Below are 23,823 nucleotides of genomic sequence, written 5' to 3'. Positions count from 1 at the left end.
ATCTGTTTGTCTGTCTGAGCGATCTATCGAGCTCGCTTGCTAGCTAACATCTATCTATCTAGCAGTTATTAGCTAGATAGCTAACACCTATCTTAGCTCTTTCGAGCTAGCTAGCTAACATCTATCTATCTAGCTGCTAGCTAGTTATATAAGCTAGGTCGTATCTATCTTTAAGATTTAATAGCATTCTAACACTTCAGAAAAGTGTTGTTCCAGAGTGTAAAACAGTCTCATAATATGACCGCACGTGATATTTTGCTCTCGTTCCGTGACAAAAAAATAAAGATAAAGAGGCTCTGTGCTGTTTTTAAGAAGGAAAAAAACGTGATTTATTTCTGTTTATAAAAGAGAGGACGGCAGACACAAATCAACAGAAAAACAAAAGACATTTTTTTCAGTGTTCAGTCATCGTCTAAAACCTAGAGCCCGCTATAAATACATGTATATGATTATTAGGTATTCAGCAGGATGAACAGTAAGAGTGAACACACAGGGCTGTAAATGTGTACAGCAGGAGCACAGACGTTCACAAACAGATAAGACCAGTGCACGTGTTCGAGAAATCACAAGTAACACACAAGTCAGTCATTTACTCGCACTTTACAACGTGATCTGGGAGAATTATATGGTTTACTGTATCATCGTGTGATCGTCTATTGATGCATTTCACTTCTTTTTCTCGTCTCTCCTCTTATTAAATAATCTTAAGTCAAAAACGATCAGAAACCACTGATTTATAAGTTTAAGTTAAATGCAGAGAAAAGTAAGAAGCTACAAAAAAACAGGTGTGTGTGTTATTTAACCACACACTCGTTCCTGAAATAATAAATGTAAACAACATTTTGACTGCATTAAATATTCTCAGAAGAAGTTGTTTTTTTGGTGAGGAAAGTGAAAAAATAAGAGAATAATCTGCATTTGCATTTGATAAAATGCGAGTAAGAGAGCGACGTCTCCAGCTCTGATGGAAAAACAATGCAAATCCTGTTGAACGCTGCCACCCAGTGGCAGTGGGTCGCTACATCGATAAATAGACAAAAGAGAAAGCTGCAGTGCAAATTTCTCCTTAAGTCCTGCAGACAACGTACACGATTCAAATACCATCGAAGCGACGCACGGAAAAACATCGAGGCGCACAAATTTGACAACACAGGTTTTTGACACAGACACAAACTGCCATATTTAATCCATATTTGGCAATAAAAACGTGAGGTCGCCTTGAAAACAGGAAAAACGGAAATCATGTGAGTCTTTAAAAATAACCCTGCACGTAAACGGGGTTATATTATAATCTTAGATTTTGGGTAAAGGAAAAGACACAAAGAGCAACTTCTCCAGAAGTTAAGACAATGTGACCCAAATAACTGCTTAACGTCGGTTAAAAAGTGTGTGTGTGTGTGTGTGTGTGTGTGTGTAGGTTGTTTGTTCTGTACCGCTCTATCTGTGGAAACACTGATGAAACAGCTGCTCAGATTTGACGCTACCTGCTTATGGCGGTTTTTGAGTTAATCAGAATTAAACGGAGTTCCTTTAGCGCGTCCGGAGAACACGAGGAAAAAGGCAGTTTCTACTCTACGCTAAAGCCTGTTAAGACATTAGTGAGTCCCGGGGGTTCCGTCATGGAAAAAGAAGCAATTTGGGGTTGAGCTGCTTCACGACTCAGTACCTGGAAGAAAAGAATTACAGAACGGTGGCTAGTTGAGGTGGAGGAACTGCTTCATGAACTCGTAGGTGGTGAAGGCCACAGCTTGGGAGGGAACACAGCGGATGTAGTTGAGAGACAGGCCGCGGTACAATCCCTTTTTGACGCCGTAGCGCGTGTACACGTACTTCAGCGTCTTCCTCAGTGACCTGTTCAGGTGCGAGAAAAGAGATTATGAACACTTTTAGATTATTAGAGAGAAACATTTTGCTGTTTTTGAGTCCATCGAAGTGAATTAGCATCTTTTAACAGCGGAAAAACAGCCATTTAAACTTAAAAAACATTTGACTTTAAATTTGCAGTGAGTGATTACAATTGTTATTGTAAAAGAAAACCTGCAAGTGTTAAGATGAAGTAGATAATGCAGGAATGGCTAACTGTACAGGTATGAGCAGAACGCTACTGTGGCTCTACTTCATAGAGATTTCTATCTTATATAAACAGCTCTCCACTCTCTGGAGTTTTGTCATGCATGAGGTACGTCAAACAAATCAAATAAAAACATTGAGAGCTCCTGCTGTTCCATTTTATGATATAAAAAATAATATCAATAACAAAAAGACAGTAGGAGAGAAACAGGGACCAACATTTAATGGTTTAAATCATTCAAATGTGTTAAAATGGTGCATTTAAAGACATGAGAGAAGGGCAGATACTGAATAATAGAGGCTTATACTTAAACACCTGTCTTTAGATGGAATGGATTACCCCTAAAATGGTTTCCCTCGAAGTATAAGTGACATCAAATGAGTTTTACAGATGGAAAATGACCCTAAAAATCACGTCTAAGAACTCTAATCCTTACTTACATGTCCTTTGTGAGTATCATGTCGAAACACAAGTGCTACTTACACACATTTCTCAGAGTCAGGAAGCACGGATCCTAACTGCATTCTCCTCCTGGCCACGTCCAACGGGTACCTGAACACAACGTGGGCGGGGCCAAATCAAACGCCACATAAATCAATCAATCAAACGATCAATCGCAATTTTCTTTTTTTAAAAAACACAAATTAACCAAGCACATTGTGTCAGCTCATCCTCGGAGCTTGTCGGGTTCCCACAGGAGCGCTGCACTTACGATATTGTCTGAGCGATGGCACCGGCGACTCCTCCGCAGAGCAGGTTGACTTTGGTTTTCAGGACGAGGACGTCGGGGTTGTCCGAGGACGGGCGTCCCAGCATCTCCGGGAAATGCTTTAAGCCGAGGCTCTTTAGGGTGCCGTAGGTGAAGAAGGAGAAGCCTGCAGAATTAAAAAAGAGCGACAGAAGCGTGATGTAACATGAAGAAGAAGAAGAAGGTCCTCAATGACACTGGATTTAACTAAATATTCACCTGCATAAGGGGCCATTCCAATAAGTGTCGGGGTTAGTCCTCTGTAGAAGCCTGAAACCCCCCCCTCCTTTTATAAAAGAGTAATGTATTGTCAAGCATTGTAGCATCAGTGTTTTGTGATTGTTTGTTTGTTTGTTTTATGAAGTTAAACTACGACGGATCACCTTCAGGTAGATGGTTTGGAAGGCGTTTGCGATCCCCGTGTAGCGATGCTCTCCTTTGACCTGGAAGGCCAGTCTGGCTCGGATCACATCCAGAGGGTACGTGCAAATCACAGCTGTCATTCCTGACAACACACAGACCATAAATGTGGTATATGTTGTTTACTGTGATATAGTTTATACGTGCACATCCATCTATCTATCTATCTATCTATCTACCTAGCTGCTAGCTAGTTATATAAGCTAGGTAGCTAAAACCTATCTGTTTGTCTGTCTGAGCTATCTATCTCGCTCGCTAGCTAGCTAACATCTATCTCGCTCGCTCGCTAGGTAACATCTATCTATCTAGTTATATTAGCTAGATAGCTAACACCTATCTGTCTAAGCTATCTATCGAGCTAGCTAGCTAGCTAGCTAACATCTATCTATCTAGCTGCTAGCTAGTTATATAAGCTAAGTCTAATCTATCTATAAGATTTAATATCATACTAACACTTCAGAAAAGTGTTGTTCCACAGTGTAAAACTTGGAATTTATATATACCCACATAGTAAGTAGACTACTTGTCAATAAACTCGACGCTAATAGTGATTCTTGGAATTAGCCACTTTAGATATCCTCAGGGCAAGAGTCTTGTTTACAAAGTACTCGATTCTACAGGAGCCCAAATGGACAAAAGAGCCAAAGTTTGCCTTTTGAAGCAGACGCTTACTAAGCAAACGAAGAACTGAAGAATGCTAGGAGAGAGGAGGAGTCACTGCGTTTGTTGAAACCTGCAATTTCACCATTAGATGTCACTAAGGCTCACACACTGGACCTTTGATTTAATACACTAACGCTTGAAGCCTGAAGAACAACAATCAAGGCTGTCAACGACAGTGGCATGAGCGATGAATTACCTGCCATAGAACCTGCCATCAGGCGGTGGATGTGTCCAGATATCCCGATCTGTTTACTGAGCAGCTGTAACACACACCCATCAATGACATAAAAGCATGTCACATTTCTATAACCAACACTAATGTGTTCTTTGTACGCACACACTGACCGTACCTTTTTGTAATAGTCAAAGGCCATGAACTGGATCGCTCCATAAGGAAAGATCCTGACCATCATCGCCCCGTTGCCCTTGTACAATCCGAGGAAGCCTTCTTTCTTCGGCACGGCCGTGAGAGTGGAGAACACTCCTGCAGAGAAATACGAGACGTCGCAGTCGTGTAACGTGACGGCACAGATGTGTGAAAATGTGGCAGCGTTTCCGTGTTTTTACCTAGATGTTTGTAATGGGGGTTCTGGCCTTGGAGGAGGATCTTGACTCGGTCCAGAGGAGCGATGGTCGTCTTGGCACAGCATCCTGCTACACCTGAACACAAGCAGATTTATCACTGGGGTGACCAGACACTGTAAAGTCCAATTTACACTCCTGCGTAAAGTGCTGTATGTAGGTTACACAGAGCTCTCTGCGTCGACGGAGAGCCTGTCGGAGAGCCTCTGTGACGTCTGCTACAGCACAAAATATTTTTTAAGTGTCCGTCACTCCGTCAAGGGACAACGGAGGCGGCAACGGCTGCGATTGGTGCTCCAGTGCGCACCGAGCGTCCACTGAGGCGGAGCCGATCACCGCTGACAACTATATATATGTCATATCTTAATACACAAACCACATGTGTAGACTCTAAATGGCTTACTTCCCACCTCAAATGATCTTAAAACTGCGTTCCGGGGAATAAAAATATTTATTTCAGGTGAGAAACGGCCACTGTTTCAGTGTTGTTCAGCTGCAACGACAACAACAACAATCTTTCCCTCTCGGACGCCATTGCTCGCTCACTGTAGCCAAAAGCACAACAACCTTGCATAGCGACCCCTACTGATCGGGCAGGAAATTGCAGTGCGTATCCGGCACCATGACGGAGAACGATGAAGGCTCGAGGGGTCTACGTGGTTACGCAGTCAGCGAAGTATAATGTGGCCTTAAGGCACTATTGAAGCATCTACAGTAGATTAAAGATTAAGTTTCAAAAGACACCAGGAAGCAGTGAAATAACAGAGTGACAAGGAGGAAGAAGCAAAACAAAAAGAAGAAGAGGAAGACACAACGTTAAGAGAAGGAAAGAGCGATGAAGAAAGCAGTTAAACGCGGTCACTTGAAACTGTGTCCTATAGTGTCAAATTCCACCTTGTTTTGTAAATCATCACAGAGATTAAAATGATAATAAAACCAGATGAGTCAGCTCTTACCTCCGGCTACAAACGAGCGGAGCCAGTAGTAGTCCCTCTTGGTGGGCGGGCTGCTGCTGATGGCAGGTGGTGTGGAGACCGCGGCCTCCGTCGTCATCCTCTCTGCTCAGGAACGGGCCACATCCATGACTGGAGCATGGGAATTAAAAACACAAATTGTCTTTTTTTTTAATGATTTCCAGCGTGTGTTAAAGCTGCATTATGTAATAAATCTAAAGCAACTGGCCATAAAATCCTCCTAATATGTCACAGAGACTCAGGAATGATGTTCATATAACAAACTGAACTCAACAACAACAGTATAGCCAAATTATTCGCAGAAAAATATTTGTTTGTTTTTGCAGAGCTACCGCCGTCTACCAACGAATGCAGTCAGTAGAGTCTCAGCTGCCGAGCAACCACGGGTTGCCAGTTACGTCTGAGCTACAACGGCGGAAAAAAACAAAACCGTGTGTAGTAACCGTTTTTGGCCACATTCTTACACATGGCGCTTTTAAGTTAATTAATCATATTTGGCAATAATAGGACATACAGGGCAGTGTAATTACTGAGGATAATACATTCCTGCACTGAAATGTTAATATGACAAAAAGTAGTTTTAAACGACATTGAAGAGCTGTAGGGCTTCATATAGTATAGCAGAAAATATTCACATTTAAGAAGCTGAAAAATCGAAGAAACTAGTTTTAATTATTAAAAAAACTGATTCATCGATTATAAAGTTGTACCAAATGACGATTAAAATAAATTAATAATAGTTGAATAAAGGTTGCTGCCCTACAGATTATTTATTTCACGCTAAATTATTTTTGCTCAATGAAGAAAATGTATATCTACATCTGCTATGACATCATGAGTATGCAAAATATTACGAAAAAATCCAGGATCTCTGCAGGTGTCAACAAGTCAAATTTAAGACTTTTTAAGACCATAATGAATACAATTAGACCCACAAAAAGACCCATTTCAAATCCATACTGGCAAAAAAGTTCAAAAGACATGAAGGAAAATTTGAGCCACAAATTGTTGAACTTGCAATTGGGCTTAGCTGTGGGCTTTCATTTAGTTTTCTCCGCTGTTATGCTAAGCTGTAACACACTGCAGCGAGTGCACAGCACGCTAGCTAGTGGTGCTCGAAAAATTCCCACCGTACAGCACAGGTGGCCTACTTTAGTTCCGTGTTGTAGTTATGTTATCGCTTCTTCAAAAATAGAAACATTTCAAAGTGAGACTGAAGTTTATGCATGTCTTAAATAAAAGTAACGTTGATAGATTTTTAAGACCTTTCAAAATTGACCTTTTATGAGATTTTAGGACACTTTTTAAGACTTTATTAGACCCGGCGGATACCCTGCTATCGTCATATCAGCAAAAAGTCCTATATCGTGCATCCCTAATTTCCAGTGTCGTTTTGTTGTTAGCGTCTAAAACCACTAGTGGCTAGATATGGTTAACTCATATAATGCAATTATTTTATCAATGTATTTATTTTTATATTTGTGGTTTAACAGGTGCGTTAGCTAAAGTCACAGGCTATGAGGGGTGGGGAGGGGGGGACACATTTGCCAAGGGCACCAAAAAGTTTACAACAGGCCCTGTCATTTTACCTACAAATGTAAAGTGAGGTAAAGTGAGGAAATACAGCGACGTAAAAGCATTAAAATGACTTGTTTTTTCAAAGGCAGCGGACGAGACACGCCTTAAATACAGATACTCACGAGATAAAGACGATGTGAGGAGTTAAAGGAGCAAAGAGTGAGCTGATAAAAAAAATCCGTGTCTCTGCTTCGTTGAGCTGCTCCGGGACGATGTTTGCTCTTCGGAGCGGTCTCTACGGACATGGACGCCGGCGGACTTCGCGCTCACAGACTCCGAGTCCCTTCACTCACACATTTACAAACAAGTGTCACACACTCGAGTGACAACCGTGTGAGGGTTCGAGTGGAATGTGAAGAAGAACGAGCGAAGGTTCATTCTAAATCAAGTGTCCTTTGCGCCGTGGACGGATGACAGCTTGTGGGCGAAAACAGTCGCGTGTTGATGACGTAGCGTGACGTCAGCCAATGGGCGGGCGTGTTTGAAGTGAGTGTTAAAAGAACATACAAGGTTTTTAAAACTGTTTTATATTCATAAATGTAAATGAATTAACGTAAAACTAACAATACAACGGTTAGAAATAGAAATGTTAAATTATTTATTAGTTAAATTATTTATTAGTTATTATCACGATAGTATGTTCAAGTTTATTTCCCTCACTAGGGTGATTTTAATTCGTTATTCGATTGTATAATCACAGCCTGACCTCCCCGAGCTTTTATTTTGGTACATCCCGTTCCCGGCAGTGTGAATTTGCATATTAGCTAAACATTTAGTTTCAAACGAAAGATTTAGATTTAACATTTATATTTATATTTAGCATTTATATTTAACATGTATATTTATATTTAGCATTTATATTTAACATTTATATTTAGCATTTATATTTAACATTTATATTTAGCATTTAGATTTAAATGTATATTTAGCATTTATATTTAACATTTATATTTAACATTTATATTTAATGTTTAATATTTAGATTTAGATGTTTTATTCAGATTAAACATTGAAATTATATTTTCACAAGAGAAGTAAATATCACAAAATTCACAAATATTGCTGTAAATCTGGTCAAAACTAACAATAAAAAAAATGTTTTTTGCTAAATGTTTACTTTAGCATGTGCAACTTTACAATCGGCTCCTCATAAACGATGGGTGATTTTTACCCACGATAATAAATACACCCAATAAAACAAAATGAAAGAAAAGCATCATGAGGAGACCATATAAAAATGCTCCAAAATTACGGGAAAATTAGGAATTTGGGAACAAAAAATAAAATGAATAAAAAATAATGAAGATGAAAACTTGGTTTTCATGAAAATCACATAAATGTATTTGCTCAGGTGAAAACCACACGGCAATGGTGTTCTAGGGTTAAACCAACGTTATTGTATTATGTATTATTGTATTACGAAATGATTGACTTAATTAAAAATAGTCAGAACAAATTAAATGCAATAATAATAAATTAAAAATCAATATGAAAACATCTGATTAAAATAATAATATAAACATTATGATGCACCCAATGATATTAAAACTTTGATTAAAACAATTCACAATTAATCCAATAATATTAAAATGTGTGGTTAAACCAATACCATTCTAAAATGTATAATTTAATCCAAAATGACTGCTGAGATAAAACTGAAATATTACCCAAAGATAAAAAAGTTGTTTACCTTAGAAACACGTTTTACAAGAGGTAAAACCACATGACCTGACTGAAACAGGCTTATTTGACATTTAGTGGGAACTAAGTAGAGTCAGAGTCAAATTGTGGAATTAATTCACTCCATAACTATCATCGCACTTCCTCTATCTCACATGACTGAATCTGTATTTAAATCACCAACAAATCTAACCATTGTTTTAATTTCTTCTTTCCTAGTCTTGGGTTTTTAAAATTCCCCTTTTAAAATCTACATCATGATCAGGATTTTTGCAAATAGTGGAGTCGCCCCCTGGTGGCTATATAATATACAGCATGCAATACAATATTATTTGTACTGCTGCAGTGGCGTCTTGAGAAGAACTACAGGACACTACTAGGATACTACTTTTATGGCCTATAGTTTAAAGTACACAGCAAAGTGTTTAAACAAGGCGTGACTGTTGAAATGTGCATGTGCCTTGCAGAACAAAAGACTGTGTTCACAGATGTTGACATATATACTTTATATATATGTAAAAATATACACATATACCCATAATGGCCATAGTCTCAGCTTTCATTTAGCCTATTTTACAAGACTGAATTACAGATTTCTCTAAAAAAATAAAGTTGGTATTGATATTGTGAATTCCAGAGATCCTCTGTGATTAACTGGAATTATGGATATTCCTCTATTAATGAATTTTAATTATAGATACGTCAGATTCGAGTCATCTTAACTTTCATTCTGTCGAGCACAGATGTTCGAGCACCAATTCTAAATGAATAAACATTTAATTTCAGCTGTAATTTCTGCAAGAAAAACATCTTTCTAACTATTGCAGGGCCGGCCCAAGGCATCAGCAAATTAAGGGGGTGCTTGGGGCCCCCTGGTCGTATAGTGTGTAAAGGAAAAAAACAACAACTATGTAACATATTAAAGAAATCTTGATATCTTTAGACATCTTTTTAGTGTTAGTTAAATTATTTGCTTTTATTTTGTAGATGAATTTGCTAATTTAAGTGTTCTAAAATGTAATAACCAAAGTCAATAAACTTGTTTACTTATTTAAAGGTACAATATGTAGTATTTATGGGTTTATATAACCCAAAATCCACTTTTTTATACATATTATGTGCTCCTGCATTGTCTAGTCGCTGTATAATAGTTTTTGTTTCATTTTCGTAGTGTTTCAAAAAGTCATGTTAAATAACATGACCGCGGACCGCGGTTGCATAGCCACTGTTAGCAGCGAGACGCCATGTTTCTACCGGAGCCTGTAAGGACAAACGCGAGAGAACAAATCAAGCGTCTCTTTACTTGTAGCGGAAGTCCCGCCTCCTCTCTCTCCGCTTCGTCTGCTACGGCCGCGGTAGCTCGTCCTCTCCCTCGCCTCACAAACCTCATCTGCTGACACGGAGAAAGACGACGAGGACGACATTTGACCGGCTGCGGATACCGTAGCGCTCAGGGAAGGGAGGGGGTGAGCAGAGCAGCAGGTCTTTGTTGTAAATTTCAGCTTCTCCTCTAGATGGCACTATAAACTACTTATTTCCCCTTTAATTCAAGTTCAGTATCACTTTGAATACAAAAGTGCAAATTAATATTAGGCCACTTTTGTGATTTTACTCAAAACAAAAGTAACAGTAGTTTGGTGTAAATAACTAGTGGTGTCAAATGTTAACGAGTCAACGTGTTTCCATGACGACTGACCGGATAAAGACGCATGTGACGCCATGTTTACGTGACTCGCGATTCTTAAAATTAGTCTCTAAAGTAACCCTAAACTTTAAAAACAGAGGCACGGAAAGCGTCAGTCGTCATGGAAACGTGTCATACAAAGACTGCTTTTATTTATAGTGCACCAGCTGCTTGGAATGAGATTAAGAGATCACTCAAACTTACTGCTTTTATTTCACTCTCTGAGCTTAAGTCATATCTCAACCAAACATTCCAAATTGTCCGCTCCTGTTTTTAATTTCTTACCTTGTTTTATGTATCTATTAGAGCTGAAACGATTAATCGATTATTAATCGATTACTAAAATTAATCGCCAACTTTTTTGATAATCGATAATCGGTTTGAAGCTTTTTTCATCAGTAAAACAAGATTACTGATTGTTTTAACTTCTTAAATGTGAATATTTTCTTGGTTTCTTTGCTCCCCATAACAAAGAAATCATTAAAACTGAATTTTGTGGATAAAACAAGACTTCCGAGAACATCATAATTTCCAGCTTTGACAAACACCAATCAATGTTTTTTTTTAACATTTTCTGACATTTTATGGACCAAACGATTCATCGATTAATCGAGAAAATAATCGACAGATTTATCGATTACAAAAATAATCGTTAGTTGGAGCTCTAGTATCTATTTATTACCTTGTCTGTCTTATGTTAATTGTGTGCTGGTGCCTTGGCCAGATTCTTCCCTGGTTAAATAAAGGTAAAATAAATAAATAAAATGTTATTAATGACACGTAATTAATGCAATTTATAGTAGTTACATTGGTATCAATAAAAGTCAAACACTGTCTACACAATTCAAATTCAGCTTTTAGGCTTATTGTAAAGGGGGGGGGGGTGCCCTTTTTTTCATTTGAGCCCCTGAAATGTCTGTGCACGCCACTGTTGCCTTGTCTAAGCTGCAGTGGTAGTAAGAAAAAGAAAAAAAACAGAAAAGGAGAAATCCATGCCAGGTTTTCCAGTCCACTTCGCTCAGTGAGCAGCCAGCAGAGGAGACCGTCGGAGCTTGTGTGTCTGTGGAGGGAGAGAGAGCCAGCGGGGCTGCCGTGGACAGACTGACAGAAGAGGGATTATAATCACGCCTTTACCGGGGACTCGTGCTCCGCCAGAGACGTCGCGGTGCACCGATGAAAACCGACTGGATGTGTGCTCACGTCGGCGTTCGTGTCACGTCCGTGTTCCAGCGTCGTGAGCGGACTGAACTCACCACCAGCAGCGGCAGCAGCAGTCTATATTTGCCGAGGAGGGAAACCAATACAAGGTGTCGCTGTCTCGGTGGAGTGGAGTATTATTAGCAGTTCAGACACTTCTCCCCCTCCTCGTCTTTCTCCCTCTCTCTCTCTCTCTGGTATGTAAAGCATCTCTAACCGTAAACGTGTATGTTAAGAAAAAAAAAGGGGGGAAAAAAACAAAACAAAAACCGAAGAAAAAGTCAGGTTTTCCGTGACGCGTCGTGTTTACGCGGCGCTTTAAACGACAGCGGTCAAGTGCAAAAGAACAACAATAAAACACCGCGACGTGAACGCGGTTTTCTTTACACGGTAATAAGCGTCTCTCTCTTCCGCCACTGAGACACGAAAACAGGATCCAGACTCGTCAACGTGCTGCTGCTGCTGCTGCTGCTGCTGCTGCCCTTTAAACTGAAGCCTTTCTTTGTATGCTGGGCTTTTTCTGAACAATAATGTTTGCACATCTGCGAAATTCTGCTTATAATTACTACAATATTTGATTTGTATGAGAAGATAATTCCAGCTGGGGCAAAATGTGACATTTCTTACCGACTTTGTTAAAGGTGCATTATGTAATAAATCTAAAGCAACTGGCCATAAAATCCTCGTAATATCACATGTCACAGAGACTCAGGAATAATGTTCATATAACAAACTCACCAACAACAACAGTACAGCCAAAATATTTGCATTAAAAAAAATATTTTGCAGACTGCAAATCATGTTTTGGCATGTGGCGCCACCTACCGCTGTCTACCAGTCATTGCAGTCAGTAGAGTCTCTGCTGCCGAGCTACCACGAGTTGCCAGTTACGTCAGAAAAACAAAACCTAAAAGACATCTGTATTTTGAATTTGAGTGCAGTAACCGTTTTTGGCCACATTCTTACATATGGCGCCTTTAAAGGTGCATTATGTAATAAATCTAAAGCAACTGCCATAAAATCCTCCCAAGACATCACAGAGACTCAAGAATAAAGTAGAGTCTCTGCTGCCGAGCAACCGCGGGTTGCCAGTTGTACAATGGCGGAGAAAACGAAACTTAAAAGACCTCGGTATTTTGAATATGAGTGTAGTAACTGTTTTTGGCCACATTCTTACATATGGCGCCTTTTAAGATTGGAGGACTGGGAATGACACTGTAATATGCGATATATGGTCCACGATACCGATAATATCACGGTGCAACGTTTCTGTGATCATCAATATGTTGCCAGACAATCGTGGAGTGGAAACAACATGCTCGTGAAAAGTTAAACGTGCCGAAGAACCATATATGGTTCTACTTAGCACTTTTATTTCTAAGAGTGTAGGAACTACGGTGGCCCATGAATACCAGAAACGATGTCATTATTTTCGCATTTGCGTAGCAAACATCTGTTTTGAAATGTGAAATTCTTACAGGATTGTCCTTTCGAGAACTTGAAGCCTTTGCACAAAGTTCTTATAGCGTTCTTATAGCTTATTCTAAGGCTACAAAGACATATTTAAATACACCAATGGGAAGTTTCTGCGAACAAAATCTTCCCAGATCTTATACACCGGACCTTAAAAACCGACTGCGTAACAAGTAAAGATTAAATTATTCTCCATTACATTGAAGCCATTGCCATATGCTCGCTGTATTCTTCAATATAGCAGTGATTTGAACTCGTATTGCATTGGTAACGGAAAGGACGGTTATTTGTTAGTGTAAGATTACGGTTGCAAAACTGAAAATGCTATGAAGCAAGCACCAATCTATAGATTGATGAGTGCATTCTAATTCCAAAAAAACCCCACAACCAAATAGGGCGTTTGTCCATATTTGTGGAAGTTTTACAAAACAACCTCATGAATCATGAGGTCCTGGAATAATTGGGAAGATTCAGGCGATTGAAAGAGCTTTTTATCTCGATGCACAATATCGTATATTGTGCCATCCCTAGTTGTCAGTTATTGAGTGTTTCTACTGTGCAATTATACTAAAAATACTTTTTTTTTCCTTCTTCACAGGTCATGCACTGCTATTACACAGCCGCAAAGACATCACCCATTCACAGTCTAAAAATAAAACACTAAATGGGGATATTGGATTAAACATACAATAAAAAGAAAAGCAAAACTGTGTGCTGAGCAAAAGAGAAACAAGTCAGCTGGCTCCCATGCATGCTGCCACAGATCCTCTCCTCCATGCCCTCAGCCATGCCTGCGACCACCAAACCCACCAGGAGGCAGACACCTGCTCAGAGAAAAGCCGCCCCCAAAGTCATCAGCACCAGGAGGAAAACCTGCAACTCAAATAAACCTCAGGGACGAGCCACCGAGAGGCCCCAGAAAACACCCGCGGAACCAAAGAGGTTCTCGGCGAGAGCGCAGGCGCAGTCTCAGAGCGCAGGCCAAAGCGCGCGAGGAAGACGGGTCGGCGGGCCTGCTGGTCGGGGCCCGGGAAGATCTTCTGGCAGAGACAACCATGTCGCAACGATAACAGGATCTGCAAGGCTGAGACGCCAGAGCAGTCTCTCCGACCACTGCGCTGAGTTCCAGGACCCCCCAGGGCGTAGGGCGTCTCTGAGGGTCGCACAGGTGTCTGTTACTCCCTGTCAGCCTCCGAAACCCTGCAGAGGAGGAGGAAAAAGCAGCAGGGGAGGTGGAGGACGAGGAGCAGCATCGCAGCGCAGGAACTCGAGGAACCAGGCCTCCAGCATCAACAATGATGATGATGATGATGATGAAAGTGCGAAACTGGACATCTGCGACGTTCCACCGGTGTCTCTAAAAACAGACGTGGAAGCTCCTGTGAGTGTCCAAGATCAGGGTCTGGGAGGCAGCCCTCTCAAAGCAGATTCACCGCCACGTGAAGAAGACGCACCGGAAACCTGTGCGCGGGGCAGCTGTGACGATACGTTACCGCAGCAAGACAAAGCGACCGTCAGTCCGCACGATGAAGGCGACCTGAGCTGCGTGACGGGGCCGTCTGTGTGCGACGATGACGATGATGTCGACAGACGGCTCAAACTCTGCAGCGACCGCAGCGAAGAAGGCCTCCGTGACCCCTCTGCGCTAATGAGCGCTATCACGCCGGGGGAGCAGGACGGCGGCGAGGGAAACGACACTTCGCCATCCGTCGTTGTGAAAGAGCCGGATCGTCTCGGTCGCGACGGCAAGCGAGACGACGCGTTTGCTCTCCTCCAGGAGGAAGCTAAGGACAATAGGACAGACGAACAAGTCGGTGTTGACGCCGAGAGAAAAACGGAGAGTTTAGAGGGTGACGGAGCGGCGGAGACACAAAACGAGACTGTGCGGGAGATGAACGAGATCACGGAGAGTCGGCGGGAATGTGAGGAACCTATCAAACCTACCGAGCTCCACTCTGACACGGCAGCCTTTCGACCCGCAGATCCTCCTCGCTCTAACGGTGGACTGACGCCGCAGTCAGGGTCACCCGTGAGTGTCGTACGAGTCTCCTGCGCCGCTAAAGCTACCTCAAATCCCGCCAAAGCCCCTTCCACCTCAGACTCACCTGAACAAGAAGGTCCGATCAAGGGTGAGACGGACGTTCGCGGTGCTAAACCTTACCTCCCGGAGTTCTCAGCAATCCCCGAATCTGACCTGATGTTGCAAACCGTTCTGGTGAAAAGGAGCACGCCGGTTATTTTCCACAGCAACTCCCTCAAATGTCGAAGTTTGGGGGAACCGCCCCAGGGCAAACCACAGAAACCGCCGCACCTTCCTCCTCCTCAGGCCGAGACCAAAGATAGCTGTGTGTTTGAGTGCCGCGTCCAGAGAGAGACGCCTCTGCCGCCGTTGGAGTCGAGCAAGGAAGCCCTGAGAGCCGAGTGTGAGGCGGTGGTGGTGGCAGCACTGGAGCGAGACTCGGTGCCAAAGATATCGACTCCCGCTTTGGACAGCAGCTCCACGCTGTCCTGCAGCTCAGAGAGCACACGCTCCTCGTTCTCCTTCGACACCGAGTCGGACGCGGGCTACGGCGAGCCCGGCTTCTCTTCTCTGCAGCCCGGGTCTTGGGGCGCGGACGGCGCCAACTTGCTCCCGCCGAGCCCTCTGCAGAGGCTGCAGAAGAAGGAGAGGAAGAAGAGGAGCAGGTGCGGAGCGTGTGTGCCATGCGTGAGGAAAGTCAACTGCGGCCAGTGCAGCTGCTGCCTCAACCGCAGGACCGGCCACCAGATCTGCAAGCTGAGGAAGTGCATGGAGCTGAGGAAGAGGAAGCCGTCGTCTGCAGGCGCTCACTCTGCTGCACAGGTGAGGCTTCGACTGCATGACTGAGCTTTAGCAGCACGTTACACGCGGGGGTTTAGTCGCCTTTAGGTCTGAGGTCGTCTTCCTACAGAGGCTTGAACGTGAGCACACTGGAGCGCCTTTGTGCGTCTGTGAACAGCTGATTGTGAGGCAGCAATTGTTGTAGTGTGACATCATTGCTTTGAACTCCACAGCTTTTTTTTTAACTGTTTGCAGCAACAGTCGAGAGTCGAGAGAGTGAACAACGGCTTTCACGCCCTGAGCGTTTTCAGTTGGTTTTGATGGCGTTTTTCCTGTTGTTGCTGCTGTGTGTAACATGAGTTGAGTGATGAAAGGGGAAGTGTGTGTGTGTGTGTGTGTGTGTGAGAGCGAGTGTGTGTGTGCACGTGCGCTCATTTTTGGACAATGGAGATAAGGAATGCGTGTGTGTGACTCTCGTGTTGTTGAACGGGAAGGTGCCGTCACATGACCGGCACAAGGTCAGCATGTGTTTGGAATATGAGTCTCGTGTGTATGCATACTTGTATTTGTTACCTCACTGGACCTCGGCTGGCATAAACACTGACCTAGTGGGGACCAGCAGTCCTCGTGGAGAACGAAACTTGGTCCTAATGAGGCAGAACATCCTCTCTGAGGAGCTGGTTAAGATTAGGGCTAAGATTTGTGTTGTGGTTATGTTAAGGGTTGGGATAAAGTCCTAAGAAGAATGTGTTTGTGTTCTTGTGAGGACCAAAACACTATAAACCATAGGGAATGAGGACATTTTGGCTGGTCCTCATGTTCTATTGCCCTTTAAAAGGTATTTTGGGTTTAGGTTAGGGTTTGGCATTTAGTTGTGTTGGTTTAGGTTAGGGTAAGGGGCTACTGTGTGCATTATGTGTCTTAGGGTTAGGGTTAGATGACTCATGGTAATGAGTGTCCTCATTACAAATGCTGCACAGTTTATGTGTTGCACACAGTGAGATTGTGTGTGTTTTTCTGTGTGGATGAGTATGGCTGAGCTGGATGTTTTTGCACAGTGGAACAGACCGGCATTGTGAACACACATGATGTTGTAAGAGACAACTCAGGACGACAAAGATCGCCCTTGGTTTACAATGGACAATCTTTGTGAATGGACTTTTTGAGTTGCTGCAGGAGACGTCTTCTTGAGCATCTGAACGACGTCACTTTTTTTATTGCCTGGATCAGTACTTTTATTGACGTGGTTAACTTCCTTCTCTCTCATTTTCAACCACACTGTTCACGCATCATGTGCTACACTCTTAGAAATAAGGGTTCCAAAAGGGTCCTTCTACAAGGGCTGAGGTTCTACCTGGAACCATTTGCTTCTGAAAAACCCTTTCCCGAAGAAAGGGTTCAGTGAATTGGTTTCTGACTCATGTACTGGTGGTGTAATGGTTAAGTCCTAGCACTCATAACAAACCAATTTCTAATCACAACGCACAACTTTCTGTTGTTTTTAAGCAAACAAGCTTCAATAAACCAGCAGCTACAGCCACTACCTGCAAATATAGCAACTAGGTATTGGAAGAAAGTCGAGCGTCCAGCAGTAGAAAGCAGCCAAAACAGAGCTAAAAGTCAACTGAATGTTCTAACCTGTTAGTTCATTTGAAATACCCTACCGTTCAAAAGTTTGGGCTCACTTAGAAATGTAGAACGCCTATTCTAGCTGCAAACGTCTGTTTTTTAATGGAATATGTATGTAGGTGTATAGAGGCCCATTTCCAATGTTCTAATGGTACATTGTGTTTGCTAATGGTGTTAGAAGACTATTGGATGATTAGAAAACCCTTGAAAACCCTCGTGTAGTGATGTTAGCACAGCTGAAAACAGTTTTGCTGGTTCATAAAAATCATTATTTCTAATCTTGTCGATGTCTTGGCTATATTTTCTATTCATCTTGCAACTCTTTTGATGAATAAAAGTGTGACTTTTAATGGAAAACACAACAAAAATATGTATAGGTGAGCCCAAACTTTTGAACCGTAGTGTATATTGTTATTTTCATATGCAGTTAATTTTCCCGTTAACTTTATAAAGCAGTATTAAAACGACCGAGACACATGTTGTGATCATTCATAATAATTCCGAGGGACAGAAGACCTTCTCAGTCATTTCAGTAAACGGGAATATGAGACCCCGACGGCAGCTGGCTGCTGCCGCTACATCACCATGTACATAGTTCAGTGGTGTCCATGTGACTGGGGGAGGGTGTGTGTGTGTGTGGTGAGAGTGAGGGTCCATGTGGCTCTGCACTCACTCTTGTGTGTGCATGCTCTCCCGGGCAGCAGCGTGGACGCAGTAGCAGAAGCAGCAGCAGATTGAGGTTGATGATGTAACACCTGTGGTATTAGTAGTTGTGGGACCTTTGTGCATTATTTCTCAGGATCAGGCTAGACAGAGATTTACCAACATTATTTAATTGTATTTTTATCCTTTATTTAGCCAGGAAGGTCCGAATATCTCTTATGCTATCCATCGTCCGGTCAAGATAGATTTAATGTGAAATAACCACAAATGTGGGTCACTGTGTGTGTGTTTGTGTGGTTTTACACAGAAAGAATGTGTTTATTTAACACGTTTCAAGCTTAAGCGCATACTGCTTTTCGCTTAAATACATATTAACGGTGAAGATATGGACGATGCTGTCATTAAAACTGATAAAACATTGCAAAGTTTCAACGTTTTAACATAAATATGGATGTTTATATAAAACCCAAGTAACTAGTAAATGATACTGTCGTTTCTTCCTTTCTCTTAATGAACCTGCACGTCATACAAACACTGTTTGCGGTTTCAAAACTGGTTTTTAGTTGATTCTGCGCAACTGCGCCAGGTTCATGACGTCCATGTGATGTGTGCTTGTAGTGTGAGTGAGTGAGTGAGTGAGTAAAACCTGGACATACTTGTTGGCTGCATGGTCTTGCTAATCAAGCTCACACGCCCTTCGAGTGAATGTTTATAACATGTTTAAAAATGTGCCAAAGAGGCGTTCATAAGCTAGTTAATAACCACACCAATATTTTTGGATTGAACAAAGACAAATTACAGGCTTTGATTGTGTTTTGGTAAGGCAGGAAGTGAGCGTTTCTCCTAATTTACGAAGAAAACCAAGAAACACAGCAGTGGTGCAGTCAACAAATGATGCACGGATATTGTATATCAACGTATTTACCTTGTGTGTCTACATTAAATAATAAACGTCTCTCGCAGACACAGACACAGTGCAATAACTACTGTATTTGCAGGGTAAATTGGAGCTCTTGGCTGCACAAGTGACTGATGTTTGTATGGAGAGTCATCATGTCTGTACACACAGATAAAGTCTAATCTCTATGATGTCGTTAAAACAAGTCCTTAAGTCAGTGCTGGAGGCTAATTTGCCCTCCACAGTCACCCAAACCATTAAACTTTAAGATGTAATCGATAGATTTGTGATGCTATTGCATAATCATTTACATCACGTGTCAAACTCAAGGCCCGGGTTGCCAGATTTTATGTGGCCCGCGAGTGATTAATTGGTCTTAAAAATCTGTGTTCAAATATGTGTATGCTGCTTTAAGGCGTGCGTTGACCATGCACTACCCATAATGCATGGCGATTGCGCTACCAGCAAAGTGACGGCATCCCGCCATTAGATGTATCATCGTTTATGCATCACGAGTGAAATTGAGATGTGATCGCAGCAGAATGTGTTCGGAAATGCCACCAAAAATGATGCGGCGGTGAAAGCTAGCTTTATTGTGGCTGAGGAAATCACCCGTGCTTCAAAGTCTTTTTCTGAGGGCGCGTTTTTGAAGCAGTGCATGCTGAAGGTGTGTGAGCAGGTCTCACCCTGACCAGATACAGACTTTTAAAACTGTTAGTTTGTCAAGAAACACCATCGCGGACCAGGTTACATCTGTAATGCATCATATTTGTAACTTGAATAAGTAATAAATACAGAAAGTTATTTAGCAATATGTTGCGGAGTAGTTGCCTTTAGTTTATAATATATTTGGCTACATTTAGTTACATTTATGGGGTGATGTGGCCCTCAATGAAAATGAGTTTGACACCCCTGTTTTACATGTAGTATTTGTAGTAGAGCACTGGTTACTTCTTTCCTGTTCCCGTCCCCTTCCTTCCTTCCCTTCCTGTCGCTGTATTAATCATAACATACAGTATAAGAACATGCACCTGCGAGGTGCACGTCAGGTGAGTTTTGAGGTTCGCCGAAATTACATAGCTGTGGAAAATATTCAGTTGAGTACAGCTGCAGGCCAGCACACAACAACCCCCCCCCCCCCCGAGCACACACCACCCAGCTCCTCCTGTGAACAATCTTTCACACTTTCATTCCACTCGCACTTCTTCTGGTGCAATAATGCATTTTGCCAGCCGAGAGATAGATAACACGTCTATCAGGGAAACATCTCATCCGTCGCTCACGCAGAGATCAGGGAAGTAAAGAGCTGCTCGCTGCAGACCCAGAAGACGACATCCATAATAAAAATAATGATATTATGCATGAGCTATTTACAGTTTCTTTGTCCAGTGAAAGGAGTCAAATGACCCGAGGTCTGCTGCCAACCAGCAGTCAGAGGCTTAAATACATCACTCATTCCACATAAAACCACTCTCAATGAAGGTTAGAGCTTTTAAAGGATCAATACGTCACATCGTGAAGTAATGAGTAATCGGTAATCAGTCCGCATATAAAAAAGTGTTATTTAAAAACCTCCACGCAGCCAAATCTTCATTCATTGTCTCACTGAGCGTCGTTTGTCCCGCAGACGTTGCTGTCGGGTTCCTCTTCTCGCAAACTCGCGCACACAAAAAGTTCAAGAGTTCTTCAGCGCCCCGTGGTCGTCATGGTGACCTCATTGTTCAGGTGCTGACCTTTGACCTGCCTCGGTTGTCTGCTGAAGTATTCTCAGAGGGTCATAATGAGGATTAGCCGAGATAACCAACGGACGCGCACCACTGTGGGGTTTAAGGCTTTGCACTCGGTAACCTGCGTAACCAGGTAATTAGGTCAAACCGCGCAGGTTTGTATCGTGTTCGCAGTGGGTCGGCAGTGACTGAGGGCTTCTGTCTGAGAGCGTGAGTTATCAACCCAATCCCAACGTGTGTCAAAATTGAATTATTACTCTGGCTTTTTTTGGTATCATTGTAAGGATTTACATAAAAAATTCAAGGCACGGCATGTTTTGGATATTCTCCAAGTATGAAGTATGAAGTGTTTCTACACACTGACAACAAAACTTGACTGATTTATCATTGTTTTTGTTAATAAAGTTGCTTTCAAAAATGTTGTCCAATGAAAACAGTTTTATTTATTAAAGATAACTTGCAGGTTTCTGTAAAGTCCGCTATTATATTGTGTATAATATAAGAAGACATTTAACACATTAAACATTAAGCACCTGCTCATTAATGCAAATATCTAATCAGCCAATCACATCGTAGCAACTAATTTATGTCAGGATCAGAATACACAATATTTTTGTCTTTCCACATCTTGTTCGCGGAACCCCGACCAATCATCGTTCATAGGTCATCGAGGAGGCGGGGCAAGGAGTTGTCGATCGTAGCTACCAAAAGAAAATAAACGGATTGTGGACCCGGGGTGTTCCTGGGTGTCATGAAGTGAACAGCAACATCAACTCTTGTTTATGTCTGTGTGTTACGCCACATCAGATCACTCCTGTTATCCTATTGGTCAACGTCCACAAGCACGTTGTAGGAGATGTCAGACAGGAAAATACAATAAATAGTAATAGGGATGCACCAATCCACTTTTTTCACTACAGATCCGATCCCATACCTGAATTTGGATATCTGCCAATACCGATACTGTTCCGATATGGATGCTGTAATATTATTATTATCATTATTGATGATTTTTGTGCATCATTACTCCACGTCTCATTGAGGCACGCCTCCGTTTGGGAGGTCCGTTTCCGCCTTTTGCAGCCAGCTAGAAGACTTCCCTTTACACCTCATTACATGCTGAATGACAAGCAGAGAAACTAGATTTGGTTTTAACCAGAAGTGCCAGTATACTCCTCTTACCGCTTATCCACATGACGCTTGTACAGTATGTCTGTCGTCATTACTAAATCATTAAACACTAAAATGATGACATGGTTCACTAAATAAAAGATAGCAGAAGATGCTAGTGACGTTCCCAACATCGATTTATTTTTAGTCCATGACAAAATAACTTTAAAAAAAAATCACACTTCCTCCACATAAGAGCAAAACAAGGATCTGCATCAAATCCTGCTCCATGTTTTATGTGAACATACACTCTTAGAAATAAAAGTAGAACCATATAAGGTTCTTCGGCTTGTCCTCATAGGAGAACCCTTTTTGCCTCCAAGTAGAACCTTTTTATAAAGGTTCCACCAAGAACCCTTTTAAAACCCTTTATTCAGGAAAGGGGTTTTAAAGGGTTCTCTGGATCAAAATGGTTCTTACTGGAACCATTAGTGTTACCAAGAACCCTTGAAAAACCTTTTCTTCGGGAAAGGAATTTCAGAAGCAAATTGTTCCAGGTAGAACCTCAGCCCTTGTAGAAGAACCCTTTTTGAACCCGTATTTCTAAGACGCATATATGCTGAAACAATCTGCTCAGACATTTCTCCCGGCAATCGTTCTACATGTGCGCATGTTTCGGTTGTGTTTACCCACAATGCCCTGCTTTGTACCCACAATGCCCTGCGTTGTAGTCCGCTTTCTTTCATTTGGTTTGCTTTGAAGTGAACCGAGACCTGTGTTTTAGGCGGATCAGAGTTTGGTTGCACATTCACACCTAACCCTAACCCAATAAAAAATAAAAACTCTAGACACAATTGGAGATAACCCTAAGCCAGGGGTCTCAAACTGGCGACCCGTGGGCCAAATGCGGCCCCCCCACTTAATATCATGTTATAATGAAAACATGGCCCACGACCTCAGCGTCTTTTAAACACAGTGCCGGCAAAGTGATAGAATATAATATATGTTTGCTCGCAATGTTTTTTATAACAGTAATAATAAAACATTTGGTCATAATTATCCCATTATTAAATGTATTACATACAGCATTCAATTACATATATAAATACAGTTTTTAGGGCCCGTGCCACGAATGGCAGGGGCCCCCGAAACGGCTCCTGATACAAATTTTAATTACAGATGTCCACACTATTATTAATGTAATTTAAAATAAACGTCTGTTGTTGTTTTTTCCCACTTGTTTTTCTCTAGGCCGGCCCCCCTCTTGACCCAGGTCATTTGAGTTTGAGACCCCTAACCCTAAACAGATTACTTACTCATAATAGTCAAATTAAATTCTGGTCCTCTTCAAGCACCAGTTATTATTTAACCACCAATCTTCTCCTCCTGCTCCTCCACGTTTACCATAACAACAAAAAGCATGTTATAGGAAGTGTGTATGATTTATGTCACACATGCAGCTGCTGTGTGTGTGTGTGTGTGTGTGTGTGTGTGTGTGTGTGTGTGTGTGTGTGTGTGTGTGTGTGTGTGTGTGTGTGTGTGTGTGTGTGTGTGTGTGTGTGTGTGTGTGTGTGTGTCATTGAAAACTGAGCTCAGGTTCCTTCACATGTGCAGTATGTGGGGGTGAATCTGGCATTGAAATGAAGGACGGCTGCACATCCACACGCTCCCTTTCTTTCTTTCTTTCTTTCTTTCTTTCTTTCTTTTCTCCTTCTCCACATCATGCGTCAATGTGTGGGACAGAAGGAAGGGGGCCGAAGTTAGCGAGGAAGATTCGTGATATGCCAACATTTCAACAGAGCCAAGTCGTTATGGCCGAGCAGAGCCTTTGGCCTACACTCTCCTCTCTCTCTTCATCTTTGGCACATATTTAACTCCACGAGTCGGCCTGTGATCAGGCCTGTTTTGTATTTTCTGTTAACCTGG

General features: G+C 42.0%; 2 protein-coding genes across 2 annotated transcripts in view; one reads left to right on the top strand and one right to left on the bottom strand.

Moving 5' to 3' along the window:
- Positions 1–459: 459 nt before the first annotated feature.
- slc25a16 (solute carrier family 25 member 16) lies at positions 460–7,433 on the bottom strand. Its single transcript, XM_083897950.1, has 10 exons — positions 7,159–7,433; positions 5,441–5,569; positions 4,470–4,562; positions 4,253–4,386; positions 4,099–4,162; positions 3,203–3,324; positions 3,039–3,105; positions 2,784–2,946; positions 2,555–2,623; positions 460–1,851 (listed from the first exon to the last, which is right to left on the bottom strand). The coding sequence occupies exons 2-10, from the start codon at positions 5,535–5,537 to the stop codon at positions 1,695–1,697; spliced, it is 966 nt and encodes a 321-aa protein (XP_083754076.1). The 5' UTR covers positions 5,538–5,569; positions 7,159–7,433; the 3' UTR covers positions 460–1,694.
- Positions 7,434–13,779: 6,346 nt separating this feature from the next.
- Positions 13,780–23,823, top strand: part of tet1 (tet methylcytosine dioxygenase 1) — a 41,646-nt gene continuing 31,602 nt past the window's right edge. Inside the window, exon 1 of the mRNA XM_083897449.1 lies at positions 13,780–15,912. Coding sequence (XP_083753575.1) covers positions 13,822–15,912 — 2,091 coding nt within the window. The 5' untranslated portion in view covers positions 13,780–13,821. The remainder of the gene's footprint in view (positions 15,913–23,823) is intronic.

This window comes from Microchirus variegatus, assembly GCF_963457635.1.
Source record: "Microchirus variegatus genome assembly, chromosome: 11".
NCBI lineage: Eukaryota > Metazoa > Chordata > Actinopteri > Pleuronectiformes > Soleidae > Microchirus > Microchirus variegatus.
Note: the sequence above shows the minus strand (reverse complement) of the source record. Positions and strands in the feature narration are given on the sequence as shown.

What these genes read in the sequence shown, in the direction of transcription:
- slc25a16 (XM_083897950.1), bottom strand. Translation starts at nt 5,537, where the DNA reads ATGACGACGGAGGCCGCGGTCTCCACACCACCTGCCATCAGCAGCAGC. An exon ending in GATGGCAGGTTCTATGGCAG is followed by an intron (nt 3,325 to 4,098) that starts GTAATTCATCGC and finishes GTGTGTTGTCAG; the next exon opens with GAATGACAGCTGTGATTTGC. An exon ending in CCTGACTCTGAGAAATGTGT is followed by an intron (nt 1,852 to 2,554) that starts GTAAGTAGCACT and finishes GCACCTGAACAG; the next exon opens with GTCACTGAGGAAGACGCTGA.